The sequence below is a fragment of the Lonchura striata genome, chromosome 6 (genome assembly GCF_050655825.1).
Source record: "Lonchura striata isolate lonStrDom1 chromosome 6, ASM5065582v1, whole genome shotgun sequence".
Classification (NCBI taxonomy): domain Eukaryota; kingdom Metazoa; phylum Chordata; class Aves; order Passeriformes; family Estrildidae; genus Lonchura; species Lonchura striata.
Window position 1 is genome coordinate 19,935,915 of NC_140708.1, and position 23,893 is coordinate 19,959,807.

Here is a 23,893-nt window from a genome sequence, read left to right on the forward strand (position 1 = left end):
TCACAAAAAAAATCTGAGCTACACATCCTGAATCTTAAGGGTGAATCAGGGGTTAAGTCAAGCTAAGGAAAAAAAAAGAAATCCAGCCTTTTCAAGTTTCATGCAATAAGTGATAGGAAAGCTAAAAAAGTTAGCACTGACTTTCCCACACAGACAAATGAACCAAAAAAACACCAAAAACCCACAAAACAAAGAATGCATTTAGCCAAAACAGAATCCCAGCATCCTTAAACATGTTGCATCTCTTGAGCAAGAATAATAATTTCACAATCAACAAATAAACCAAATAGAAACAGAGTTCTGAAGAGGGAGGGAAGAAACTGCTACCATCAGTTGGACCAGAAACAGCCTCAAGATAAGTAACAAAAGGCTACCAAGGACTTTGCTCCTTAGCATTAAGCCCCGTTGTTAGTGTAATGCAAATGAACTGTCAACATCCTAGCCAGCACAGTTGGAAAGGTTTATCCTAACAGTCACATGCATTTCTTTTCTTCCAGCTGCTGGCTAGGCCTCCAGCATGGAATTTGCAATCCAGCATGCAGAAATGCGAGACTGTGACAAGATGAGCTTTGAAAAGAAGTATGAATCAAAAGACAACTTTAAACTTACAGAAAACAAATATTAAATACTGCTGCATTTCATTCTAGTAATAATGAACTCTGTGTTAGATATGCCAAATAAAGAAATACTAGTACGTTCTGGCACTGCAGTCTAATGAACAGAAATGGAAAGCACATGAAGATTCCAGGCTTCACAAGAGCTCAAATCAGGAAAGCAAAGAAAAACATCTTTTATAGAGAAGCTGCTAAAGTTTATAAAAGAAATGGGTCTGCACAGAGAGAAGCTACAACACTGTGGCTTCAGTGCTTGCACTGTCCATACCACAGCAGCAATACAGGCTGAACTGACAGACGCATCCGATAGCTCCCCCAAATGCAAGCACACATAATCAATCCTTGGAACAGGAACCATAGCTGTGCATCACTGCAAAAGGACTTGAAATGAAATAAACCCACAATGGGCTCTTGGGCAATAAAGCCTGCTTTCTGCTTGATTTCTGGATCAACTTCAGCTAGAATCTACTTGCCCAAAAACTTTATTTACAGCAAATATAAAAGATGGGTGCAGAAGTCAATTATTCTCCCTCAGACAAAACCCTGTAATCACAATTCTGTAAATCCCACAGAATACAAGAACAACAAAGAAATTAAAACAAAACAAACAGCCCAGACTCAAAATGTTTGGCAGATTTTAGTCCCATAAAAGGCAAGGAAGGTATAAATATAACAAGTAAATTAAGACCCTTATTCATTTTCAGGAAATACTTTTTACGTTAGCTACACTCCAAGTGAAAATCAAGTTCTTTCCCCTATGTGAAAAATCAATCTGGTGTTACAAAATAACATTTAATAAAGCATACTTAGTGTAAACAAAGAGCAGACTTCATGTAAACCATTTTGTCTTCAGTATAACATACTTCATGAAAATAGAACAGGTTAAACTGATTGTCTTAGAGTGAATCAAACTAAATGGAGCAGTATCAAGTCTTCAATTTTACAAATCAATAATTTAACCATTTAATAAAATATCTATAGCTAAACTTTTTTCAATTTCTAAACAGCCTATAAAATTTCTATCACAGTCAAAATCTCTAACTTCCCCACAATTAATGAAAAAAATAATCTTACCAGTCTTTAAAAGCACAGTTACAGAGCATATTTTTTAACAACATTTCTACTTAAATGATGAATGACATGCAGAAAACTAGAAATCAAATTATTCCTGAAGGCAACCAGAGTTGCAAACTCAGGCATTTTACAGCACACCTGCTTCTCACAAGAGTTAATTTCCTCTTCTAAAAACTCCTCATTGCCATAGGTGAGATTATAGATTCCTGAAGAGACAGACCAATGGATTTGGTGTCTACAGTGTAAGAAATACTGCTATTACCAGTTTGAAGATGAAATACAGGTAAGTTTAAATATAGTTAGGAAAATGTTAAGGTGGAAAAAGCAAAAATCAGAAGTCAAAAGACAAATACCTATTTTTCCTTTAGCAAAATGAAAGAATTTATTTTCTCTTGCTAGTTACAGCATGACCATATAAGACCCATCTATGAAGACTGAATTAGCTCAAGATAAAAGAATGCATCACAATCTGAATAAACAAATGCATTTCACTTACCAAAAAAAAAGAAGCAAATTTTTACCACAAACTACATTTTCAGCAGACTGCTGACAAAGCAGAAGTTGTGTAGTGGCTTAAAGGCTGTGTTCTAGCCAGCCTATCAAGTCTAGATATATACAAAATAATGTGAGCAGTCAATTGCTTTCACACAGTTCTTAAAATCTTCCCTTCTGTGGTTTGTAACTATCATTTTCTGAAAATTACTTGCTCAGTTACATTTTTATTATTATAGTCTAAACATGTTCTGGTTACTGTTATAAAAGAAGACAAGTACCAATGACTGCTTCACAGACTTCAAAATAGAGCAGTTTACAAGCATTACCCACATAACAAATGAAGACTTATTCAGAGCATAAAATTTATCTTGCAATGACTTTATGAGAACATGACAGTCTAGATAATGTCACTGGCAAAGAATGCTTTAAACTACGATAAACTTGGTCTGTTCAAGTTTAGAATAATAACTGGGGGGTTTTATATCATATCTTCTCAACCAGTTAGAGGAATTTATACTCAGGAGACCACAAGTGAACAGAAAGAGTAAAGTACAAAGAATATTGGAGCTAGTCACAAGGCAGAAACACATCAAATTCCAAGAAAAAGAGTAAATTAACTTTGAAGGGTTTTCCTGTACAAAGACAGCTTTTGGGATCACTAATTCAGACAAAGCCATGCCCCATTTCATGGCATTCAGCCTCCCCCCTGGAAAAAGATACAAATACATTGTAGGAAAACTAGCCTTGCAAGTTTTCGCTTCCTTTCTACATCTAGGGAATAACAGCCACAAGCAGCTCCCTCACTACCTTATAGTCAGTTTGCACCTTACTCACAGTAAGGTGAGGCATCTCTTGGTTCCTCATTCTGTCAGCAGATGAAACAGTCTGATTCCCAGGTAGTTAAGGGAACCTCTGTCCAGAAAACAAAGGGAAAGTACTGAAGGACTGCCTGTGTGCTACTGAAGTGGGCAGTCTGGTAGCCACAGCAGAAGCTAAAGTGTGTCTGGCCTGCACCCAGTTTGTACAGCTGCAGCCCTCACCTGTGATCTGAACGTGCCTGCAAAGAGGGAAGGCCTAAGCATACCACCAGAAAAGCTCCAAGCAAGTTATCACAAAAAACCTAATGATTCAAACAACCCCATGTACTTCCAGATTCTTCCAGAAGACCAAGAAGGCCAGAACAACCTATTGATTTTCCCAGATTGAGCAGCACAAGGCACAGTAGTAGAGCACACATCCAGAGGGACACAGCATACTCATAACCCAGACCTTCTGTGGAATCCACGGGTTTCATGGCTGTGCCATCAGTTCTGTATTTATAAACATTGCAAACTCAACCAGAATAACATTTGTTGAGTGCTTTCTTTTTTTTTTTTTCTTTTTTGAGAGGGGGAGAGAGACACCACAGGGTAACAAACAAAGGAAAAGCCTGGAAGCACTTACCAGTGCCCAGTTCAGAGTTCCTCATCTCCTTTTGCAAAAACACCCAAACGATTTTAATCCTAAAACAGGGCCAATTTCTACCTCAGGAGGCTGAAAGTTCTCTCCACAGATCCAGAAAGATGTGGTACTTCACAGCCTTTGCTAAAAGGTTGCAGAAGGCACACAATGGAACAGCTGCTGTGTTCCACTCCAGTGACAGCTACATTTCTGTGGCAGATTAAGTGGTCCAGAACCATTTTCACCTAACTCACAGGGGTGTAGTGAAGGCTGTTCATAAAGCCAGGCAATGATGGGACATACTAAGTATCTTTATACACTCTAGTACAGTCATGCTGGGTACAACACTGCAAGAACAGAACTTGAAAACTCTACAGTTACAAATTATTGTCTTTGTCCTGCTGTTATACTGCAATGTATTATTATTTGCATTTTAATGTTCCTGCATACCTTCAGGGCAGGAATCCTATTATCTGAAGTATCTCTACCCTCATGCAATTCTACAGTGCTTTATACAACATAACAGTGAAAAGCAGCCACAATCAGTATACACTAACTCCTTATCATCCTCCCTCTAAATTACAGTAGAATAATGGATTTAGTAGTAATGAGGACACTCAACTGAGAAGTTTCCTTAGATAATTTTGGAGTTCCCTTGTACACAAAGATTTGGGGAATAACAAATCTATATTTACACAAGTGTGGCTGAAGCTTTCTAACAAGTCAGACAGCTCAGCAAAATAAAGCAGCAAGTACATGCACAGCCATGAACACCTACACCCTCTTTCTGGTACAAATTTTCACTAAGAAAGTGATGAAGACAAAAACCATTCTTCCATGGGGCAATTCTTCAATTAAAGCTTTTATTTTTTTTTGCTAAAAAAGAATATAAGCTAGAAATATTAGAATGGAGAGAATGCCTCAGACTAATACCTTCTTAGCTATAATCACAAATAATTGCCTCTTCTTATACTAATGAGCAAAGCAAAATGGAAAGTAATTTAGACAATTCATTCAGGGTAATAGCTTTGTGAGCTAGTATTACTGCCGAGAGATCCATTCTCAATTTCCTCGAGTACAATAACAGAGCAGCACTAAGTTTTTCACTTCAGGGAGCTTTTCTATCCTATGTAAATATAAACAGAAATCCCATTATCTATTGATAAAAACAACAGTGTGAGTTAAATAAAGTTTCATATGTTATACTTTCATATAACAGCCAACAGCTCCTTGGATCACAAGTGTAAACAAAACACTTCACTTACTGAAATCAATGAGAAACCTTCCAAATCCTTGCCTTTGGTATTGGGGCATGATCATTATGCAGGAGACATTGTACTTCTGCTGGCAAAGCTTTTCCTGTGGGAAGGAGAAACAGATCAAGTATGTCAAAGCACTGCTGAAGTGGGCAATTGCCTGCACCTGCTACTGTCCTTGTGAAATATCCCAATAAGGTGAACAGATGCATAGGTTCAGTACCAAAGTCAAATAACTCCATGTTAATGTCTAATTTTAAGAAAGAAGTATCAAACATACCCATCAGAATATTTTTTAAATTACTTAACTACTTGGCATCTTAAAAATTAAACACACTGTCTGAACAGCATAATACAGTTTAAATGCTGTAAAGGAGAAAGACAGTAATAAGGAGGAAATATTTTCATGCTTCACTGACCATTCTCTCAAGGATATGGAAGTGGATGCAATATCCATTCACATGGTGAAGCTGTATTTTCTATAATTGCTACACTAAGTGCCTGCAGGTTTTCACCTTTTTTTTCTTTTTTATTTTTTTTTGTCTTCTCTCTGAATATGTGGTCAGGGTACAGCGCAGGAACCCCATATGTGCAGAACTAAGAAGTTATACTTGAAGCATATTAAGTTTTTCAAAGTTAGATGCTTATTACCAGAGCACAAATCAAGGCCGAATGCTCAGAAACAAAAGCTTTCAGTCAGAATGAAGTTACATACAGAGGCAATGGAGACAATTACTGTTTAAGAGAGCAGAAGCTAAGATTAGGAAGCTGTTCTAACTACAGAAGTTTATAGGTTCTTTCTAGTTTATTGATAAGAAGGAAGAGCTTTGTTACCTTTAAAAGATTACACCCCAAAAACCAGCAATAGGCAGTTCTGAGGGAGACCAAAGCAACCAGAAATATCCAGGTCAGAATAACTGACAAAGAGCTGTGGTAAGCACATGTATAGTTTAAGACACCAGCTACCATTTCAGTCTCCACACAAGAGGACACTAGACCAGTGATGACATGACAGGATCACATGCCAGTACATTCATTCCCAAATACTCCGTCTGATACCAAGCCAGATTCCACAAGGTTGCTTAGATTCTACAACATAGTTAACTATTTTCTCTGTACATGCCTCCCAAACTCTCAAGATGACTGCTAGTAAGAAGTCCACATCCTGGCAAAAAGTTTATAAACAGGTAAGAAAAGCCAGAGCATTCCTCCTAGCAAGAGTACACACACACACTCTTTAAAAAAAAAAAGGGGGGGGGGAGAGGGGGAAGACATAGATGGATGACATGCAATAATTTGAGATTAAGATTTTTCTCTAAGTTTTGGTGGTGATAATATTTATGATCATCAGATCACATTGTGATCAACACAGGCTTGCCAAAAGCAACAGGGGTAAAGCGGAAGAAGAAAATGTATCCATTGTTCGAGGGAAGGTGTGCTAACAACATCCTTCACTCAGTAAAGGTAGGACACAGAGATCCATATGGCAGCAAGGATACAAGGGTTATTGATGTGTTAGAAACCATGGAAGTGCCTGAGAAAGGTCACATAGGAATTGGAGCTGCTCCTCCCAAAAAGGCAGCAGGACTGAATCGCCCAACTCGAGTGCACCTACACCAACGCACACAGCATGGTCAACAAACAGGAGTAAATGGAAGCCATTGTGCAGCAGGAAAACTATGACATAGCTGCTATCATGGAGCCATGGTGGGATCACTCACACAACTGGAGTGCTGAAATGGATGGCTAGACACCCTTCAGATGGGATAGGTGAGAAAGAAGAGGTAGTGGGGTAGCCTTGTATGTTTAGGACTGTCTTACGCTTAATCAAAGTGATGAAAGAGTATTTCTGAGGAAGAAATGGAAGGGTAACAGGGCAGATGTCCTGGTGGGAGTCTGCTATACACCACTCAACCACAATGAAGAGGCAGAGGAATTATTCTATAAGCAGCTGGGGTTAGTCTTGTGATCACCAGCCCTTGTTCTTGAGGGGGACTTCAATTTACCAGCTATTTGCTGGAAACAGCACAGCAGAAATGAAGCAGACTAGGAGGTTCCTGCAATGTGTGAATATAACTTCCTGATACAGCTGGTGAGTGAGCCAAAAGGGGAAGGTACTCAGCTGGACCTGCTGCTTGAGAACAGGGACTGGGGGGTGATGTGATGACTGGAGGTCATCTTGCACACAGTGATCATGAAATGATAGCTTTTTTCTTCAAGAAATCATGACCGGGGGGGGGGTCACTAGAACTGCTACCTTGGACTCCCACAGGGCAGACTTTGGCCTGTTTAGGATGCTGGTTGAGAAAGGCCCTTAGGATGAAGTTCTGCAAAGCAAAGGAGTCCACAAAAGCTAGACACGCTGAAAGAAGGAAATTTTTAAAGATACAGGAGCAGGACATCCCCATGTGCTTCCAGATGAGCATGCTGAGAGAACCTGACTGGTTGAGCAGAGAGCTTTGTCTCAAGCTCAGGGAAAATGAGTCTATCACCTTTGGAAGAAGAGGATAGGCAACAGGAGGACTTCAAGGGTGTTGCAAGTTTTAAGGACAGTATTAGAAGGGTCAAAGCACACCTAGAATGCAAATGGCCACTGGCACACAAGTCAAGAAAAAAATTGCTGTTATTCTATACCACCTACAGAATCACTGGGGGTGGAAGTTAAGGAATTCCCCACTTCCAAGAAAGGGGCATGGTTTTGGGTGGAGGTAAGAGTATTCAGAGGGTCCACAGGCATTTTTGTCCTTTTCCAGAGGAATGGGTGGCAAGCAATGCAGTGCAATGCTGCTGGTCCTGACTGGAGGGTTGTCCAGCATTTTTTTTCACTGTCTCTGGCTTGAGGGGGGAGAAAATGTGGGGGAGCAGTAGGTCACCTCTGATGCATTGAACATTTTGCATGTAATCACCCTTTTTTATACACTGTTTTATTAGTATTGTTGCTCTTACTGTTCAATTTCTTATCTCATTACCTTTCCAGTGAATTGTTATCCCAACACACAACCTTTGCATTTTGCTTCTGTCTATCACTGGAGGGAGTGGGGAGTGGCTGCATGGGGTGTAATTTCCAGTTGGGCTTAAACCACAACAATGAGGAAAAGGCTGAGGTACTTCATGCCTTCTTTGCCTCAGCTCTTAACAGCAAGACCAGCTGTATTCAGGGTACCCAGCCCCCTGAGCAGGAAGATAGAAACAGGGAGCAGGACGAAGGCCCTGTGATCCACAAGAAAAGGCTTAGTGACCCATCATGCCACTTAAAACATCTACATGTCCACAGAGCCCAAGGGAACTGTTGGAAGAGCTCACTGAGTCACTCTCCACCATTTACCAGCAGTTCTGGTTAACCATAAAGGTCCCAGTTAGCAACTGTAAAACAAAAAGTGGCAGAAAGAGGATTTGGGGAACTACAGGTCTGTCAGCCTGACCTCTTGTGCCAGGGGAAGGTCACAGAGCAGACAATTTTGACTGCCATCACATGGCCCATGCAGGACAACCAGGGAATCAGGTCCAGCCAGCTTGGGTTTATGAAAGGCAGGTGCTGCCTGATTAACCTGATCTTCTTCTATGACAGGGTGACCCACTTGGAGGAGGAGGGAAAGGCTGTGGCTATGTTCTACTTGGGCTTTTCTCTTATCCCCATTATGTAGTGACAGGTTGAGAGGAAATGGCCTTGAGTTGCATCAAGGGAGGTTCACATTGCACATTAGGAAAGCTTTCTTCACTGAGAGGGTTACGAAGCATTGGAACAGGCTGCTCATGGGAGTGGCAGAATTGCCATCTCTGGAAATGTTCAAAATACTTGTAAATGTGGCACTTGGGAACACTGTTTAGCAGCCACCATGGCAGTGCTGGGGTAACAGACAAACTCAATGATCTCAAAGGGATTTTCCAACATGAACCATTCTATGATAAGGAGCAAAAATCAAGAGACTCACCTTAAGCTGCAACACCTTAAGTAAATGGAGAAAATAAAATAAATAAAAAGGCTAAATAAAAGCTGACATGTCTGTCACAAGAAGTTCTGACTGACATTAAAGACAGTGTAAATTGTGCCTACATGTCTCACTTTAATTTCAGCAAGGTCCACCTTTTGGAAGGATGTGGCCAGACATCCAAGAGATTACTGTATAATATCCAGGTACTCTGACAAGACTTTTGGGTTTCTCCTAGCTACTGTTTTCCCACAATTCACTTATTCAAGAAAGAAAATATATAGTCAATAGGAGGTAGCAAATCTAGGATCAGTAGTGAATTTCTGAGTAACTGTACCTATTCAACACATCCCTTAGGGGCAAATTATGGACAATAATGGAAGCTTTTCCCATTGCAAGCACATCTAACTATAGTTCACCATTTTTCTTGGTCATCTTTGTCAAGATAGTACACTTAAGTATTATTTTTGTCAATAGCAGCCATCTATTACTTGAAAATCAGCTACAACTGAGACATCCACTCTAAACAAGGCAACCACCATGAAGTCAGGAAATGCATTCTTACATGGGAGCAGCAAGTAACTGCATTAGATCAGACTGCACACAAGAGAGCAACAGCACTGTCCATTTACATCTAAATAGCCAGCTAGGGCTGCCAGCAGTCAAGCCATGAAAGCACATCAACATTCCAAATACCTGCAACTTTTACAAGTTAGATTTGGCATACTAATGAAAAAACGTTGGGGAAGGAAAAAGATTTAAATATTCAGCTGAAATCACAACAAATTTTGGAAGCAAAATCCCCAGACAAGAAAAAACCTATCCCCATCCATGTGGCTGAACAAATTCTGAATTTGCATCAGAGGCAAGAAAGTACAATGTATTTGAGACAATGCACGTAATAGTCAAGATTTACAGAGAGCCTTTCAAGCTCATGGGTTTTTTTTTCCAACTTCTGATTTTTCTTTGCTTTTGGGAGAAGCATTAAGGAGAGCAGGACATTACAAATATTAAATAAACCTATTTTTAAAATTTTTACCTTAGAGAAATATCCAACTAAATGGCAGCCTTTCTCATCATTTTTTGTAAGGACATAGAAGAGGAATGGTTCAACATCATAATACAAGGTTTTGTGGTCCAGAAAGAGCTTAGCTAACAAACAAAGATTCTGACAATAAATTTTGCTCACATTTCCATCAACCTAGAAAAGCAAGATAGATGCAGTTATTTCCATGGCACCAACAAGTTAGGACAAAACAACTTACTGAATCAACCATATCCTTGAAGGAAACGTGAACAGTATGGTGTTACAAGAAACAAACAAACAAAACACATCAAGATTCAAAAGAGAAATGCTCCAGTTTCTTCTTAAATAAGAATCCTCCAGTAGGTGCTAATTACTTTGCCTTTTTAAGTAACCACTGAGCATCTGGATTTATTAAACCAAGTAACTTCACCTTTTAGTTGTTCAAGACAGACTTACCTCTTTCTTTTTATTCCTGGAATGACAATGAGCATGACTGGCAGATAGCAAAAACGCACTAAAACTGCCTTAAATTGGTTTGCTAGAAGGCAGTGGAGTACAACAACTTCAAAAAAAAAAAAAAAAACAAACCAAAGAAAGAAGTGTATTATGTTGAATCCTTAAGATGTAAGGCAAATAAATGAGTAGCAAATTACATATCAATCACATCAATGTTTTGGATAAATTAGACAAGACAAAATTTCCATACCAGGCTAAAATGTTATTGAGTGAGAGAGGTAAATTTCCTGGCTAAATACTACAATTAGTCTAGGTATATTATGAGTGAAAAGAGTCAAGCTGTGATTCCGACAGCTACAGAAAAGCCAGACACAAATGCAGATTTCCTAGATCAATTAGGTACTTCCTGAAAGGCTCAGTCAAAGGCAACACATTTCTGAAATAATCTTAATAGAAAGGTTTGCTTGTACTGATGTTTTTGATAATGACAGTAGCTGTATTTCATTCAGAGAGAAACAAATGACATGAACTGTGCAGAAAAAGAAGCCATCTTCTATTCTAGTTTGTTTTGAGTAAGAATCCTAGTTACAAATCTAAGCAAAACCCATCCTTTTGGATATATTTAGGGATTTTAAAGGAACATCAGTAGTATAACTGCATTAAGTGGATTGAAGAAAAAACATTCAACGAATAGCTACTGCTCTTTAAGGCATCAAGAAAAACTTGTACATAGCTCTTAAGAGCCTGTTGAATACATCAAACTCTTACAGCACACTCCATTGTCCAGATGATTTTTATTACTTTTCACAATTATTAGCAAGTGTGCAAATTAAATGTGAACACTAAGTAAGCAGAAATTACCACTGGCTAAGCTGTAAGCCTGAAAATGCAAATTATGTGAGCTGTCTTTTTTAGTAAGAACATTTGTACAGAAATGTAAAAAAAATTCTTAAATTCCAGGCAAACACAGCTTGTTCATCAGTTTTAAATGTGAGAAGCAGGGAAAAAAGAGGGACAGCAAGCTCAAAAGGAAGCATCTGTCAAAAGTTGCTTGGCTACAGCATAATAGTAAGCTATGTCAAAGTCTGCTCTCAAATCTGTCAAAGTCATCCTCTGGGCAGAGGTACATAAATCACAGAATGCCAAACTTATTTCCATTTCTCTCAAAAACACAAAGCATGAAGGAAACCACAAACTCTTCATTCTGCCTAAAAGAAAATGGTTGCACAGAATTCTTGAAAGGATCTATGAAGAAGGACATCAACTAAGGACTGAGTTTCTACAGCAGTCAGTGACAACTGACATTAACCTTTGAAATAAAAAGACCCAAACCAACTACATTTATTTCAGAAGGCTTAACACAAGTGCTTACTGAAGCACCCAAAATAGACAAAGGGAACAAAAGCAGTGGAGAAAGAGTTGGGACATGGCTTTCACAATACTTTGTTTTCCATGTATTTCTTGCAGCAATCCCCCACCTCTCCATCCCCTTTCTCAGTATTTCTCTGTACTTAACTTTATTTTCTTAAGAATTTTTCATTTACATGTTACCAGTGGTTAATAACAATAAATGAGAAAGTCCAATTTGCCTATTGTATGCTCCACAATTCTTAACACCTACTAACAGAGAAAATAAAGTTATTTTAAACAGTCTAGAGCAATTTCATTCTTGATAGGAAAAGAGGTAATTCTATTTACAACATAAGTCTTTTGCTGGCAGTTCTTCAATATTTATAAAAACTGCTCAAGTCAGGAAGGACACAATTTTGAAGCAAATAGTTATTTAATAGCACAAACATAACAAAAAGAAAAAAAAAACAAAACCAACCAAAACCAACAAATACAAATATCTTGTTCTAACTTTAAAAAAGACTTCTAGACAGAATCTAACAGATAATGGCAATGATGAAGCACAAAGGACATTCATATAATTTGAAAATACAAGTCTGAAGAAGAATGACATCTGCAAGTAAAGAGAAATTATCAATACAAGAATCTCAATAACACTGTTGAGAAAAGAAGTCCTAGTAACCCCACCAGTCTTTTCTGTTATTACAAACTGTAATAATGCTTGAGAAACTGCAATGTGAAAGTTAAGGCACAGTTTTAACTGCAGGTATGCTATAAGAAACACAGAATTCTCTTGTCCAGGATATACATAAAACCTCATACTTAAAATAAATCACCTCCCAAAAGAATAACATAGATTAATAAATCCAAAATTGAGGTTGTGGGGTTTTTTGTATCTCACAGCAAGTTTCTCAAACATCCAAAATGAAGGCAGAAGCACTCAGGAGCTACATTTGTGATTTTAGAACATGTAAGAAGCTGCTTTACTTGCTTTCATACTTTGGGAGCACTTATGATTAGACTTCTCCCTACACCCAAGACACTCAAGCAGCCAGAAATGAATGGGTGTGAAGGGGTACTTTTGCTGAGAAGGGAAAGGCAAACCAATCCAAGCTGAGAACTGCAAAGGAAGCCCTAGGACTAATGCTATTCAAGTATCTTAAAGAGCTTGGATAAGGCATGAAGTACTAGTAAAGAACGAATCACAAAAGAACATGGTAGGGTAGGATAGAATTGGGAAGGTGGATTTTTTTTTTTGCAATATAAGCAGAATCTCAACTTGCAGTATAAGAAGAATTTCCAAGGAAGTACTTAAGGATGTTAAAGTATTCACTAGCTCTACAACTAGACTTTAACATCTACAAACTGGTTATTTTACAAAAGCTTATACTTTTGATACACCTACCTCAAATACTGAAAGGTCATTTCTCCTGTAGATTTCATTGGCTGGAGGATGAAACCAGCCACATTTCTCCGAGTGCCTTAACAAAATGTTTTTACTTTTCATGTATTTAAGACAGAATTCACACAGGTAAAGCTTTGGTAATCTGGAAAATTAAGAAGACATTTTATGCAACAAGGAAAATTAAGGAAGAAATTTTATACAAAAAGTTCATTACATTCCATACACAAAGTTACCACAAATGAAAAAACCTTTCTGTTCAAATGTAAGGTATCATACATAAATGCTGCTAAAGCATATATAAAGTAAATATATCATTAAAGTGAATGATAAAAAATACACACATTACTCATCAGAAAAGGAAAATAAGAAACAACTAGCTTCAATTGGGTGAACCCAATTCAATAGAGTTGTGCCATGGTCAGTTTGTGGATCAGCCTCTGGAACATCTCACTTACTTCCCCCTTCCCACCCTCCACCCTAGCTTTTCTTGTGGTCTCCATCAAAGTGAACACACTGGAGTAATACCTCAAATTTCATTTTTCCTGTTCCTAATAAATATAAAGAAAGCACAAAGCAAGATACAGGAGGAGCTCTTTCATTGTAATTTTCCTTATTTTGTTTCTGGGGAAGGCCTGGAGATGACATTTCCTCCCACTGTCTTCCAAATACTTTGGCAAGACTCTGGCAGGATTTTACCCTCTCACCTCCACCTAAACCATCACTTTACTACAGAAGCCAACCCAAAGACTTCACATAAAGGCAAAACATCTCCCCTCCACAATCTCCACAGCACAGGCAACATAGACAAATACACTTTTCTGGGCAGGATCCAGATCAGACTACACACAAATAACCCATATGCCCTGTGTTCTACATACCATCATAAACCACTCCCTTTGCTAATTTTTATGGCTACTTACCTTCATTTTTAAATTACTGAATCAGTGGAAGACTGCTCTAGAAATTAACTAGTCTGCAAAGTATTAGAGCAGAGGACAATCTTTAACTGCTCTGAAGTTACTAGCACATCTTGGGATTACAGCCATGGTTTGCACTATTCCAGTATCCTAAGGAAGTTCATCAACAACATAAAAAGTAGTTTGAACTATTTGTTCAATGATGTAAGCCCACTGTACTCAACTGAGAGCCACAGTGCCTCCTACAGTGTCATCCCACTCTAGTCTCATACTAACAATTAGCCATCATTTTGCTTCTATCTGGGATTAATTTACTTGATGGAATAGGTAACTCACCCTTTCACAATAAATTCAGGGAATAAAAAGCAAAACTGAAATAAAAAATGAACACTACAAAAACAGTGGTTATGATAGGAAATGGAAACACTCTCCACACTTTTTTAGCCCTTGATTTATGTATGATGGATATATGACATATCCCTCATTCCCACCACACAAACAAAAGGCAGTTTTGAGTAACACTGTGCAACAGCCTTTTGGAACAGATCATGTTGAATGCTATAGTAGTAGAGCTTGATAAACATACAGTTCTGAATATCTTCCTGTGTGCCATAGAGACAACGGATTAATAAAACATTGATTTTCAGCACACACAAAACTCTGCAGAGATCTGCTGAGCACATGTACTAGTCCAGGCTCTCTGCCTGACTCCAAGATACACCCTTGCAAAGATGGTCAGAAATGAGATGCTGTTGCCACAACTTGCCCACTCGTACTTCATTTAGCTAGCATGACATCTTCCCTGGTCCTTAGAAAAAAGGAGGTTAACAAATACTGGACCACAGCCAAAAGCACTTTGTCTAAAGGGCCAGAAGTTGGACATACTTCATTGCACCGGTGTAAGAAAAAAAAAAAACAAATAAACAAACAACAACAAACCACAAAACCCCCAGACAAAACCAAACAAATAAGTAAAAACAAAACCAATGAAACAAAACCACAAAAATAAACCTTGAACAAAACCACACCAATACACACTAGACACTGACATTAATACAGGACTAGGAAAACAACTTTTTATTGCATCTTTAATTTAGAACTAGCTAAAAAGAATGACAAATCCTTGTTTTCAGTTATAATTACAAAAGCATATTTACTTTTAAAGGCTTTAAATTATAAACAGCTACAAAAGAGTAAAAATAAGTTGTAACATTCACATCGGAAAAAATGCCAAATATGTATGGCAATCTTGACAACTTGCTACCTTGCATATTCCTGCGGGTACGGTGAAGAGTACCAGGTCTGGATCTCATATTTTCCAAACTCAATAACTGAAGGGTATCGCCCACTTGTTTCACCAGTGTTTTTACACCCAATTTTCTGTCAGGTGCAATAAAAAAAAAACATATTAGTTACAGAAAAAGTATAAGAAACTTTAGCTGTTTATAACCAATTTCACCCACTGAAAGCATGTGAAACCTTAAGTACCCAAATCAGTTGCTTAAGCTGTTTAAACACTGACAGAGGACAGAGTTTGCAAACAGAAAATACCAACAGCAAAAGCCCAGCCAAAGAAGAGGCACAACAGCCTCAAATTCTATTCTCCCACAGCACCTAGTGTGATGATGTCCCTGTAATTCTTGTTCAAACTCAAAGCTGTCCTTTTGTCAAAACAATGAGACCAAAGGTATCAGCACAATCTTTCAAGAGTAACTGGAATTTACCTCAAAGAGTCAAGAATATGCTAACACTTTGATTTCAGATATAAGATATAATACTGCATTTAAGCTGATCAGAAGATGACTGCCAGGCTCTAAAGGGATGGCAAAATATAAATAGTAAGAAAGGTGGGGAAAAACAAGGAATTTCAATGTCGACTTTTAGAAACCTTACCACCTAACACTTTTAGGGACTGCATATGAAAGATTAAAAAAGCAAGTAGTGGGAACTATTTCCATGAGGAAACAGAAGTACAAGCTAATAATGAGACTGAATCTTTCAAATCAAATTGAATTTGTTGGTTAACATGATGTGAATAAAGTCTGTAAAAGAGTCACTGCATAATGTTAGTTCCTGTACACTAAACCTGAAAAAAAATGACATCCATTACTGGAAAGAAGTACAACACATAGCCATTTATGATGCCATTTTAAGAAAGCAGCAATTGAAACCTTACATTCACCCACCTTCTAAACCAGGTTCTCTCAACGACACTGGTTGGTCATTTCACAGACACAGAAAAGTAAAAGTCTGGTTCACTAGTCTGATTCAGATCAAATATTATCACTGCTAGATATAGTCTAAAGTATTTAAACTCAAAGTGTGGTAACTAATCAGGTAAAATTAATTTATGGACTCACTAAACCTGTTTTCTACCAAGCAGTGTTTTCTGAGACCACCTTAATTTTTCAGACTATCTGCTTTCTTTGCAGAGGAAAATCATTAATGACAATATCCTCTAAGTCCTGACCAGGACATCAGCTACTTTTAAACTCTATGTTTGATCCTGTAGTCCTGATTGCAAAATGCTCAAGTATATATTTCAAAATCTATCTTTAATGTCACTTATCACCTGATCCATTCCAGCATGATGCCTTGTCTCCTATCTGCACATACAGTGTCTCCCAAATAGATTTCAGAGCAAGCATGATGCATTAGATTAAGAGGAATATATTAGAAATGAAGACAAAGAGACTGAAAATTAAGTGAGTTTTTATTTACAGAAATAACTGCGTTTTGTGCAACATGATTCTTACCTCCAGGGAAAGTTCTCGGGCCTGCTTAAACACTTCCAAATCCTCCTGTGTAACAGTGTCCTTGCTTCCCAACAGAAATACATCCGTATTTTCTTGTTTGATGCTTAGTTTGATTTCAGTATCTGTTATTTAAAACCAGCAAAAAGTTTATTCACAGACATGAAGATTACATGCGCATTATCAAAGTGATACTACTAAATAGGATTGCAACTATGGCTGTTAAGAACTCCCCATTTTAACCAAATTTGGAATTACTAAGTAACAGAAGTGAAGCCTTCACACCACTTCTTTTGTAGCTTGCTGCTGCACAAGCTATTTTTTGGTATTTGCTTGTCTGTCTGTATAAGCCTTCATGGTCCAGTTGTACTAAACTAGTTTTGAACCTCATGGAATGGAGCATATTTGATTGCTAGAACTATGCCACCTGATAAATTCCAGTATACTTTGGAAGGTAAAAAATAAACACAAGAGAAAAAAGTTGCCCTTAAAACTTGAAGATTAATGCTAAGCTAAGTCTGCATTCAAACATTATAAATTAGAAGTATTTTTTTCTTAAATAAACGTAATAAAAAGGTAGTTCACAGCAGTAGAGATCAGGTGTTGTGGAGACTGTAGTATGATGGAACTATTCATGAAAAAGCAATGAGCAGAGGAAAATGAATTGAAATGCCCACTGTTGTAAGCACTGACAGCACACAATCATGATGACAGCAGTACTGCCATAGGAATGGCAGGGAAAGAACAAGGAAGTAGCATGACAAGTGGCTACTCATGCGCTACTACACAGCCATAAGCAACATTATGAAGGCATTTGGGGCTCCTAGTGTCACTACAGATGCAAAAAATAATAATAAAGTGGTGTGTTATTAGTCAGGAAAAAAAAACAACCAAAAATGTTTTGGAGATTTAGTCAGCATTAGATAAAAGGTCAAAGTTTTGTCATTCTCGTATGAAAGTGAAATAAGAACAAGAGAAATAGCTAAGACCTATGTGATAAGAATTTTGGTTTTGGACGGGACGCAGGTTTGGTTGGCACTTCGACCTTTGCTTACCATCATCCTGATCAGGTTTAATCCTTCCGTCTGTCAAGCTCCCCTTCCCTGGTGAGGGGGTCCCCATCTGAGGGGTCATTTTATACTTTAATCTGCCTACAATCCTGTGCTTTTTAAAAAAAGCTGTTCTCCTGACGTGATCAATTGCTTTAAAAGCATGTCCTCTAGATACACCCCATCCAGAGGCACAGGCATGAGACACAAACCTACTCCTAACCTCTTTCTTTCCATAGAAACAACTATTAGATGTTGATGTGGAGGATAATTCTGGTTTACTACACAAGTACTTGTGGGGTGCATAGCTTGGGTGACTCTCTTTTCCAGACTGTTCATAAGTGGTATAGACATGAGAGAGTCCATAAAAGAGTCCCTTTAGCTGACTGCTACTAGGAAGGCTACTAAAGGAGGGTATGCTTGACTGATTGGAAGAACCTTGGGGAGAGTTAGAAGAAGTCAAAGTGCTGGATTTTTGAGAACTGGAGCTCTGACCAGAGATGGGGATTGGGGGTAGAAGTGAAGAAGGTGGAGGTTTTAGCTTTTGTGTGGTACCTGTAGCCAACACAAGAGAAGTGCATGACTGTTTCTGAGAGACCTTTTTCCTTGGACGATAGTGCTTTGAAAAGTCTATTATTTCACCTCGTGATCTGCGACCATCAGGTGATGGTGTAAAGAACTTAGTAAGGCCATCAATGAGACCTTTGGTTTTCTTGTTAACTTTAAGTGTAGAGGCAGGTATGTAGGTGGAGGTGGTGGTGATTTTGGTGGTGGCACCAGGCCGAGTGGGGTCTGTAACAGGCAATCTGCTGCTTGAATCCTTCACAGATGCAGCATGACCAGATGAAGGTGTGGTACAGACTTTAGTCTTTTGACCCCTACCAGGTGACCCCCTTCCTGTGAAGGCATTCACGGATCCTTCATCACTGGTTACAGACCTACGCAAAAATTTGAAAAATAAAAATCAGCACTCAAAATCTTTACTGTCAAATAGCACTATAGTTTAAACAAGTTACCTGGGCCACTGCACTTAAAAGTCTTTAAAGTAATTTAAAGACATACACTTTGGAAATACATTTCACACTATGATATAACATCCATCTTTTACTTCCCCTTCTTTTTGTTCCCCCTCCCCTCCTATGTATAAAACACAGTCCACAGATTATATATAAAGCACTGGCATAGCAAGACCTCCCACATATACAGCCTTCTCATATACTTTTAGGCATAGCCAAAATGTGCCTCTTTGGAAAAAATACCATTACATCGCATTTGTACAACAATTGCTCCATCACCATAGAGTTTATTGTACACACAGAGAAGATCAATGTTTTCAGGGTCAATATGATATCAAAACAGTTAACTTCAGACTGCATTTGCTTAAACTGTAGAGAAAGTCTATTAATCCTTTAAAGCAAACAGTCAATCTTCAAGAAACTGCCTTTTTTTCCCCCCCACACTCTTGTTGGATTATGTAAAACATGGCAGTAAAAGTTACCACCAAAGATCTCAAAGCCAAATGAGGTAGTTTATTAAGAGCATTACTACAAAACCAAAGAAATAGAGTCTTTAGAAATTCAAAAATAACAAAAACTAAAAATAGGAAAGAGCAAGACTAACCAAGGCGCATTTGCAGAAAAGCCATGAACTAATGAGGCCTAACATGGAAGGTTTTAGGAAAAAAGAGTGGTGAATCTTACGTAAATGCTAGGAAGAAAAAGGGCATACCGAGAGCAAACATTTGTGAGAACAGAATTACATGTTTAACTAGTTGCCAATAACTGAAAAGAGAAACTACACTGCAGAGAAACTACACTGCAGAGTAGTATATTCTAGCAAACAGAAACAGAACTTTTCAAAATATCTGCAGTAAAATAAATAGTTATTAGGACATACAATCTAATTACAAAGCCAAACAAAGCTACACAGCTGTATCACATGCTTTCTTTCATTCCTTTTTCCATCCTGCTCTTTGAAGTTAGCTTATTTACTTTGCAGCAGAAAGTTCTCTTCCACAGATTTTTGCCCTCTTAATTGAGATACTGAAGTAATTAATTGCAACAGGTTCCTTCTAATTAGGGATTCAAAAGCCGAGGGCTACCATCTGTTTACTGACCTCCAAGGGCCCACCAGCTTAAGAACCAGCCCCTTTTCCACCCACACATCCTTAAATTTGGTTAGTTCCTAAGAGGCAACACAACCAAGAACTTCTAAGTCTTTTGAATCCTTTGGTGTCATACGCTTAAGTCTGTCACAAGACCTGTTCTCAGTGCCAGATGTGGTAACCACTAGCAGTGCCAGAGGCCAGCACACACCTGGTTTAAGTTAATCTCACACAGTAATTTGCCTGTGAAGGGCTTCCTACAGATGGTCAACAGGCAAAAAATTATTCCAGTACCACTGGACATATTTTCTTTGTACTATACAAGGACTAAATGGCATTGGCTAACCTTCCTGTATTTCATGTGACTACGCACTTTTTATGTTTGACACTATTGTCTTCCATACTCCACAATCACTTTTAAATAGGATTTCATGCCAAAGAGTGTCTACTCTTATTCTATCTCTAACCACTATTTTTCCAAAACAAGATTACTTTATATTTATACATGAGACACAGAAGTAGTAGAAATGTGCTGGCAAGTATTAAAAATAATAATTTTACTAAATGCTTCCCAAGCACTCCTGTAACATGCTCATGCAGCTCACATGCTACAAAGAAAACCTTTCTGAAAATATTAATAATCTTCACATATTACTAAAAGAACTTCTGCAACCTTTAGCATGATGTTCACTTTAAAATTTGCAGCTCAAAATCTCAATAGCAAAACATAACAGGAAAACCCTCACAACAGGAGGGTAACTTTCTATTACATGTATGAGGAAGGAGGAGAAGCAGAATTAGTTTTTGGGGGTACACTGCTGCTAAATCCACTAATTGGGAATGCAAACCAGATGCATGTCTGCAGAAAAGTAAGATGGCAGGACTGCATTGGAACCGGTCCTGGTTCTGGTCAGGGCAGGGTTAATTTTTGCAGTAGCCAAGGGGAACATGTCCAGGACCCAGTAGTTGTTCTGTACCACCTCATGGGCAGGGAAAGGGACTTAGTTCCAGAGAGAAGGGGTTCTTTGCAGTCGGGTAAGCAGGGAGCAGCTGGGTAACACCATTTAAAATAAACATGTGTGACTTGTTTTGCCTGTCTTGTACACTTTGTTATTGGTACTGTAGATGTTACTGTTTGCTTTATTTTCTCACTCCTGTTTCCAGTAACTTGTTCTTATCTCAAACTGGATCTGTACTTTTTGTGCCTTCAATTTTCCTCTCCAGCCACTGGCAGGGGGAGGGGGAAACAAGAGACCAGGGAGTCTCGGCAGTAGCACTAAGCTGGGGAATATCACTTCAGAACCACAAGAGAGCCCTAAACTCCAGCTGAGGGTTTATGTGTTTTCAAAGAGTAAATAAAACCAGAGGTACAGCTAAAGCCCAAGGCATAGCTAGAGATATATGAAATATTTTTATTATGCACACAAAATCATATATAGAAAACTCAATGACCTTCAAATTCCTAAGCCATTTATTCAGGAGGAGAACTGAGAAGTACAATGTTTCACCCAGGCTAGCAGCATGTACCAGCCAGTACAACTATATCTTTTACTTTCATGTAGTGTCATACTTGATTCCTGTCCTGAACTACTTTCATAGAGCAACATACACTGAACTTCAGGCCAAGAACCAAAAAGACAAGATGAAAGATCCTGGCAGAGAGAAAGGCAAAAGAGAATACAGCAAGATGCACAGCATCAAGTAAATTAACTGGACTAGTGCACTATACTGCAAGTACTTTTCCTTCTATTTTCACATGTGGGCTCTACTGGCTTCAAAAATCCTTGTTTTGCAAAATGCAAAGTTTTACAGCAGCTCCCATGCAACTTTTAGACTGTAGAGAAGAATGTCATAATGTAAAGAATGAGAAAGCTTTTCAGCTGCTCAGCTGACATAGCCAAATAGTTAAATAATGCTTAAATAGGGGTGAAAAAAAGTGTACTTGGATAGGAACACATGAGAGAGGGCAACATGCTACTGCAGCTGACACAGAATCTGTTTCTATTTAACACTCAGTGTAACATCAACTCAGTATTTGAACACTACTTAAACAGCCCTCTAACCAACACTTAAAACGTCCAATTACAGTGTTTCCTGGGAAGACAGTTGCTAAAAAAAAATTACAGCACACTCTTGTTTTAGATAAACACAGTCCTGAGAAGCAAGAAGAATAGCCATCTCTTTTCCTAGAACCTGGTAGCAGGTTAACAGCAGAATTCAAGAAATAATCTTTTCCAGAGTACCACTGAAAACAGAACTTCTCTGTCACTTACACAGTTTGCTTTTTGGAACAGGTTTGGTGAGCTGATACTAACAAAGTAATTTTAATACATTTGCCAAACAGCTCTTTGAGCAGAACGGTCTCCTGATAGCTTGATATTATCCACTTTGCATTTTTTAGGTACTACAATTATTTGAAGCTATACTTGAAAGACAGCTGTGGCATTTGTTATTATACAGAAGTTCATTTGCATCTGCTACAGGTACAATTTTTTATAAAAACTTACATGATCTGAAAAGTTACACTAATTTTTTTATCACCACCTGACAGGACACCAAAAGCATCTACTATAATTTAGAAGTTATTGAACATTGGGCTGAAAGGTAAATACAAAATCACTCGTTATCTATTTTCTCCAATTTGGAACAGAGTTAAAAATGGTGCCTAAACCTATATCAAACTTTTATCTGATTACATTCTCCAAAACTTCTAAAGAAATAAAAAACCAAGAGAAACTTACAACATTCGTTGCTTTAATTTATTTTTCGGTCGTCCAATAGGCTTTGCGTATCGTCTCCTTATTTGCGCAGCTTTCTCATGAAGCAGCTTTCTCCCTTTCTTCTTTGGTCTACAGACCTGGCAAATCCACATCCCTATATAAAGGAAGAAGTGTTTAGCTGTACACAGTTTATCTACTCTGTACTGCAGATGTGTACCAAGATACATACCAAGTATATACAAAGTCAGCAAATTATCTCTTGAACAGGACATAGGCAAGGGAAAGTGGACAAAAAGGTGATCCACCTCTATACTCTGAAATTTTTAAAAGCAAAGTCCTCATGGAAAGGGGGATACAAGAGGCAACAAGAATCACAGAAAAGATTATGAGCAATTAGGTTCGTAGAAGAATTTCTGTTCTAGCTTGTCCTTCCTTATACTACCTAGATCTTTCTCTAGACAGAATTAAGACAGGGTAAAAAATTACACGTGTGTTACAAAGCCATTAGGGTAGAGCATGCTAAGGAATATACTACTTCACACCTAGATATATTTGTTTTAATACACAACTTGAATTTAGCATCGTTTTAATATTATATAGCCATGTCTAAACATTTAATGTAGATAAGGTTAGGGACTAGGAGAGGAAGAACTGAAGAAAGTCTTTAATGTAACATTAGGTAGGGAAAGCCATAAGGATAGAAGAGCAAAAGCGAGAGGTGCCATAGGTCAAAAATCTAGAGATCAGAGAACCTGAAAACCCATGTGTTTTGTTGGCTTGTTTTTCCAATTACTCCTACAAAAGGCAAGAAGAGTCTCTTCTACATGTTCCAAGAACTTCTTTGTCAGTGTATATTTACCAAGCATTTAAACAGCCTTTCTAAAATTTCACCTTCAATAAACTGGGCAATAACTCATTACACAGTGAATTCACCTGGTGAACTATATGCAGACCTTTATTATTTTCCGGAGGAAAAAACTCCCCATATCAAATTTCCGTTGATATGAATGAAATTGTACTATTTACCATTGAAAAGAAAAACAAAAATATCATGCTCAACAGGTTTTGGTCACTTAATACAAGACTGCAAATGAAAGCACTTTCATTGAAAGGATTTTTAAGATCACCTTTTGGCATTCGGGATAGTGGCGGGTCACAGCACTCCATGTGGAACCCTCTATCACAGGAGTCGCAAAAAAGCATGTTATCCTGGCAGGGCAAGGATGAGGGGGTGGAGAAAAGGAAAAAAGACTTAATGTAGCGTTGTTTAAAATTGTACATCAATTATTTGCATTTGGACATGT

At 38.1% G+C, this 23,893-nt stretch overlaps 2 protein-coding genes across 12 annotated transcripts in view; one reads left to right on the forward strand and one right to left on the reverse strand.

Moving 5' to 3' along the window:
• The window catches only part of DUSP29 (dual specificity phosphatase 29), a 73,919-nt gene extending 50,079 nt beyond the window's left edge, over positions 1 to 23,840 (forward strand). The window contains exon 4 of the mRNA XM_021549188.3: positions 1 to 23,840. This exon is cut by the window's left edge and continues 27,742 nt beyond it. The gene's annotated coding sequence lies outside the window, so the exon portion shown is untranslated.
• Positions 1 to 23,893, reverse strand: part of KAT6B (lysine acetyltransferase 6B) — a 104,518-nt gene that overhangs the window by 24,368 nt on the left and 56,257 nt on the right. For 8 of the 11 annotated variants that reach the window (XM_085583490.1, XM_085583489.1, XM_085583487.1 and 5 more), the window contains exons 5-12: positions 23,717 to 23,798; positions 22,611 to 22,743; positions 17,772 to 18,703; positions 16,720 to 16,841; positions 15,228 to 15,343; positions 13,047 to 13,188; positions 9,848 to 10,009; positions 4,889 to 4,982 (exon numbers count right to left, since the gene is read on the reverse strand). In XM_085583490.1, the coding sequence (XP_085439616.1) occupies positions 4,889 to 4,982; positions 9,848 to 10,009; positions 13,047 to 13,188; positions 15,228 to 15,343; positions 16,720 to 16,841; positions 17,772 to 18,703; positions 22,611 to 22,743; positions 23,717 to 23,798 (1,783 nt within the window). The remainder of the gene's footprint in view (positions 1 to 4,888; positions 4,983 to 9,847; positions 10,010 to 13,046; positions 13,189 to 15,227; positions 15,344 to 16,719; positions 16,842 to 17,771; positions 18,704 to 22,610; positions 22,744 to 23,716; positions 23,799 to 23,893) is intronic. The other 3 variants (XM_021549119.4, XM_021549145.4, XM_085583496.1) reach the window with 2 other exon arrangements.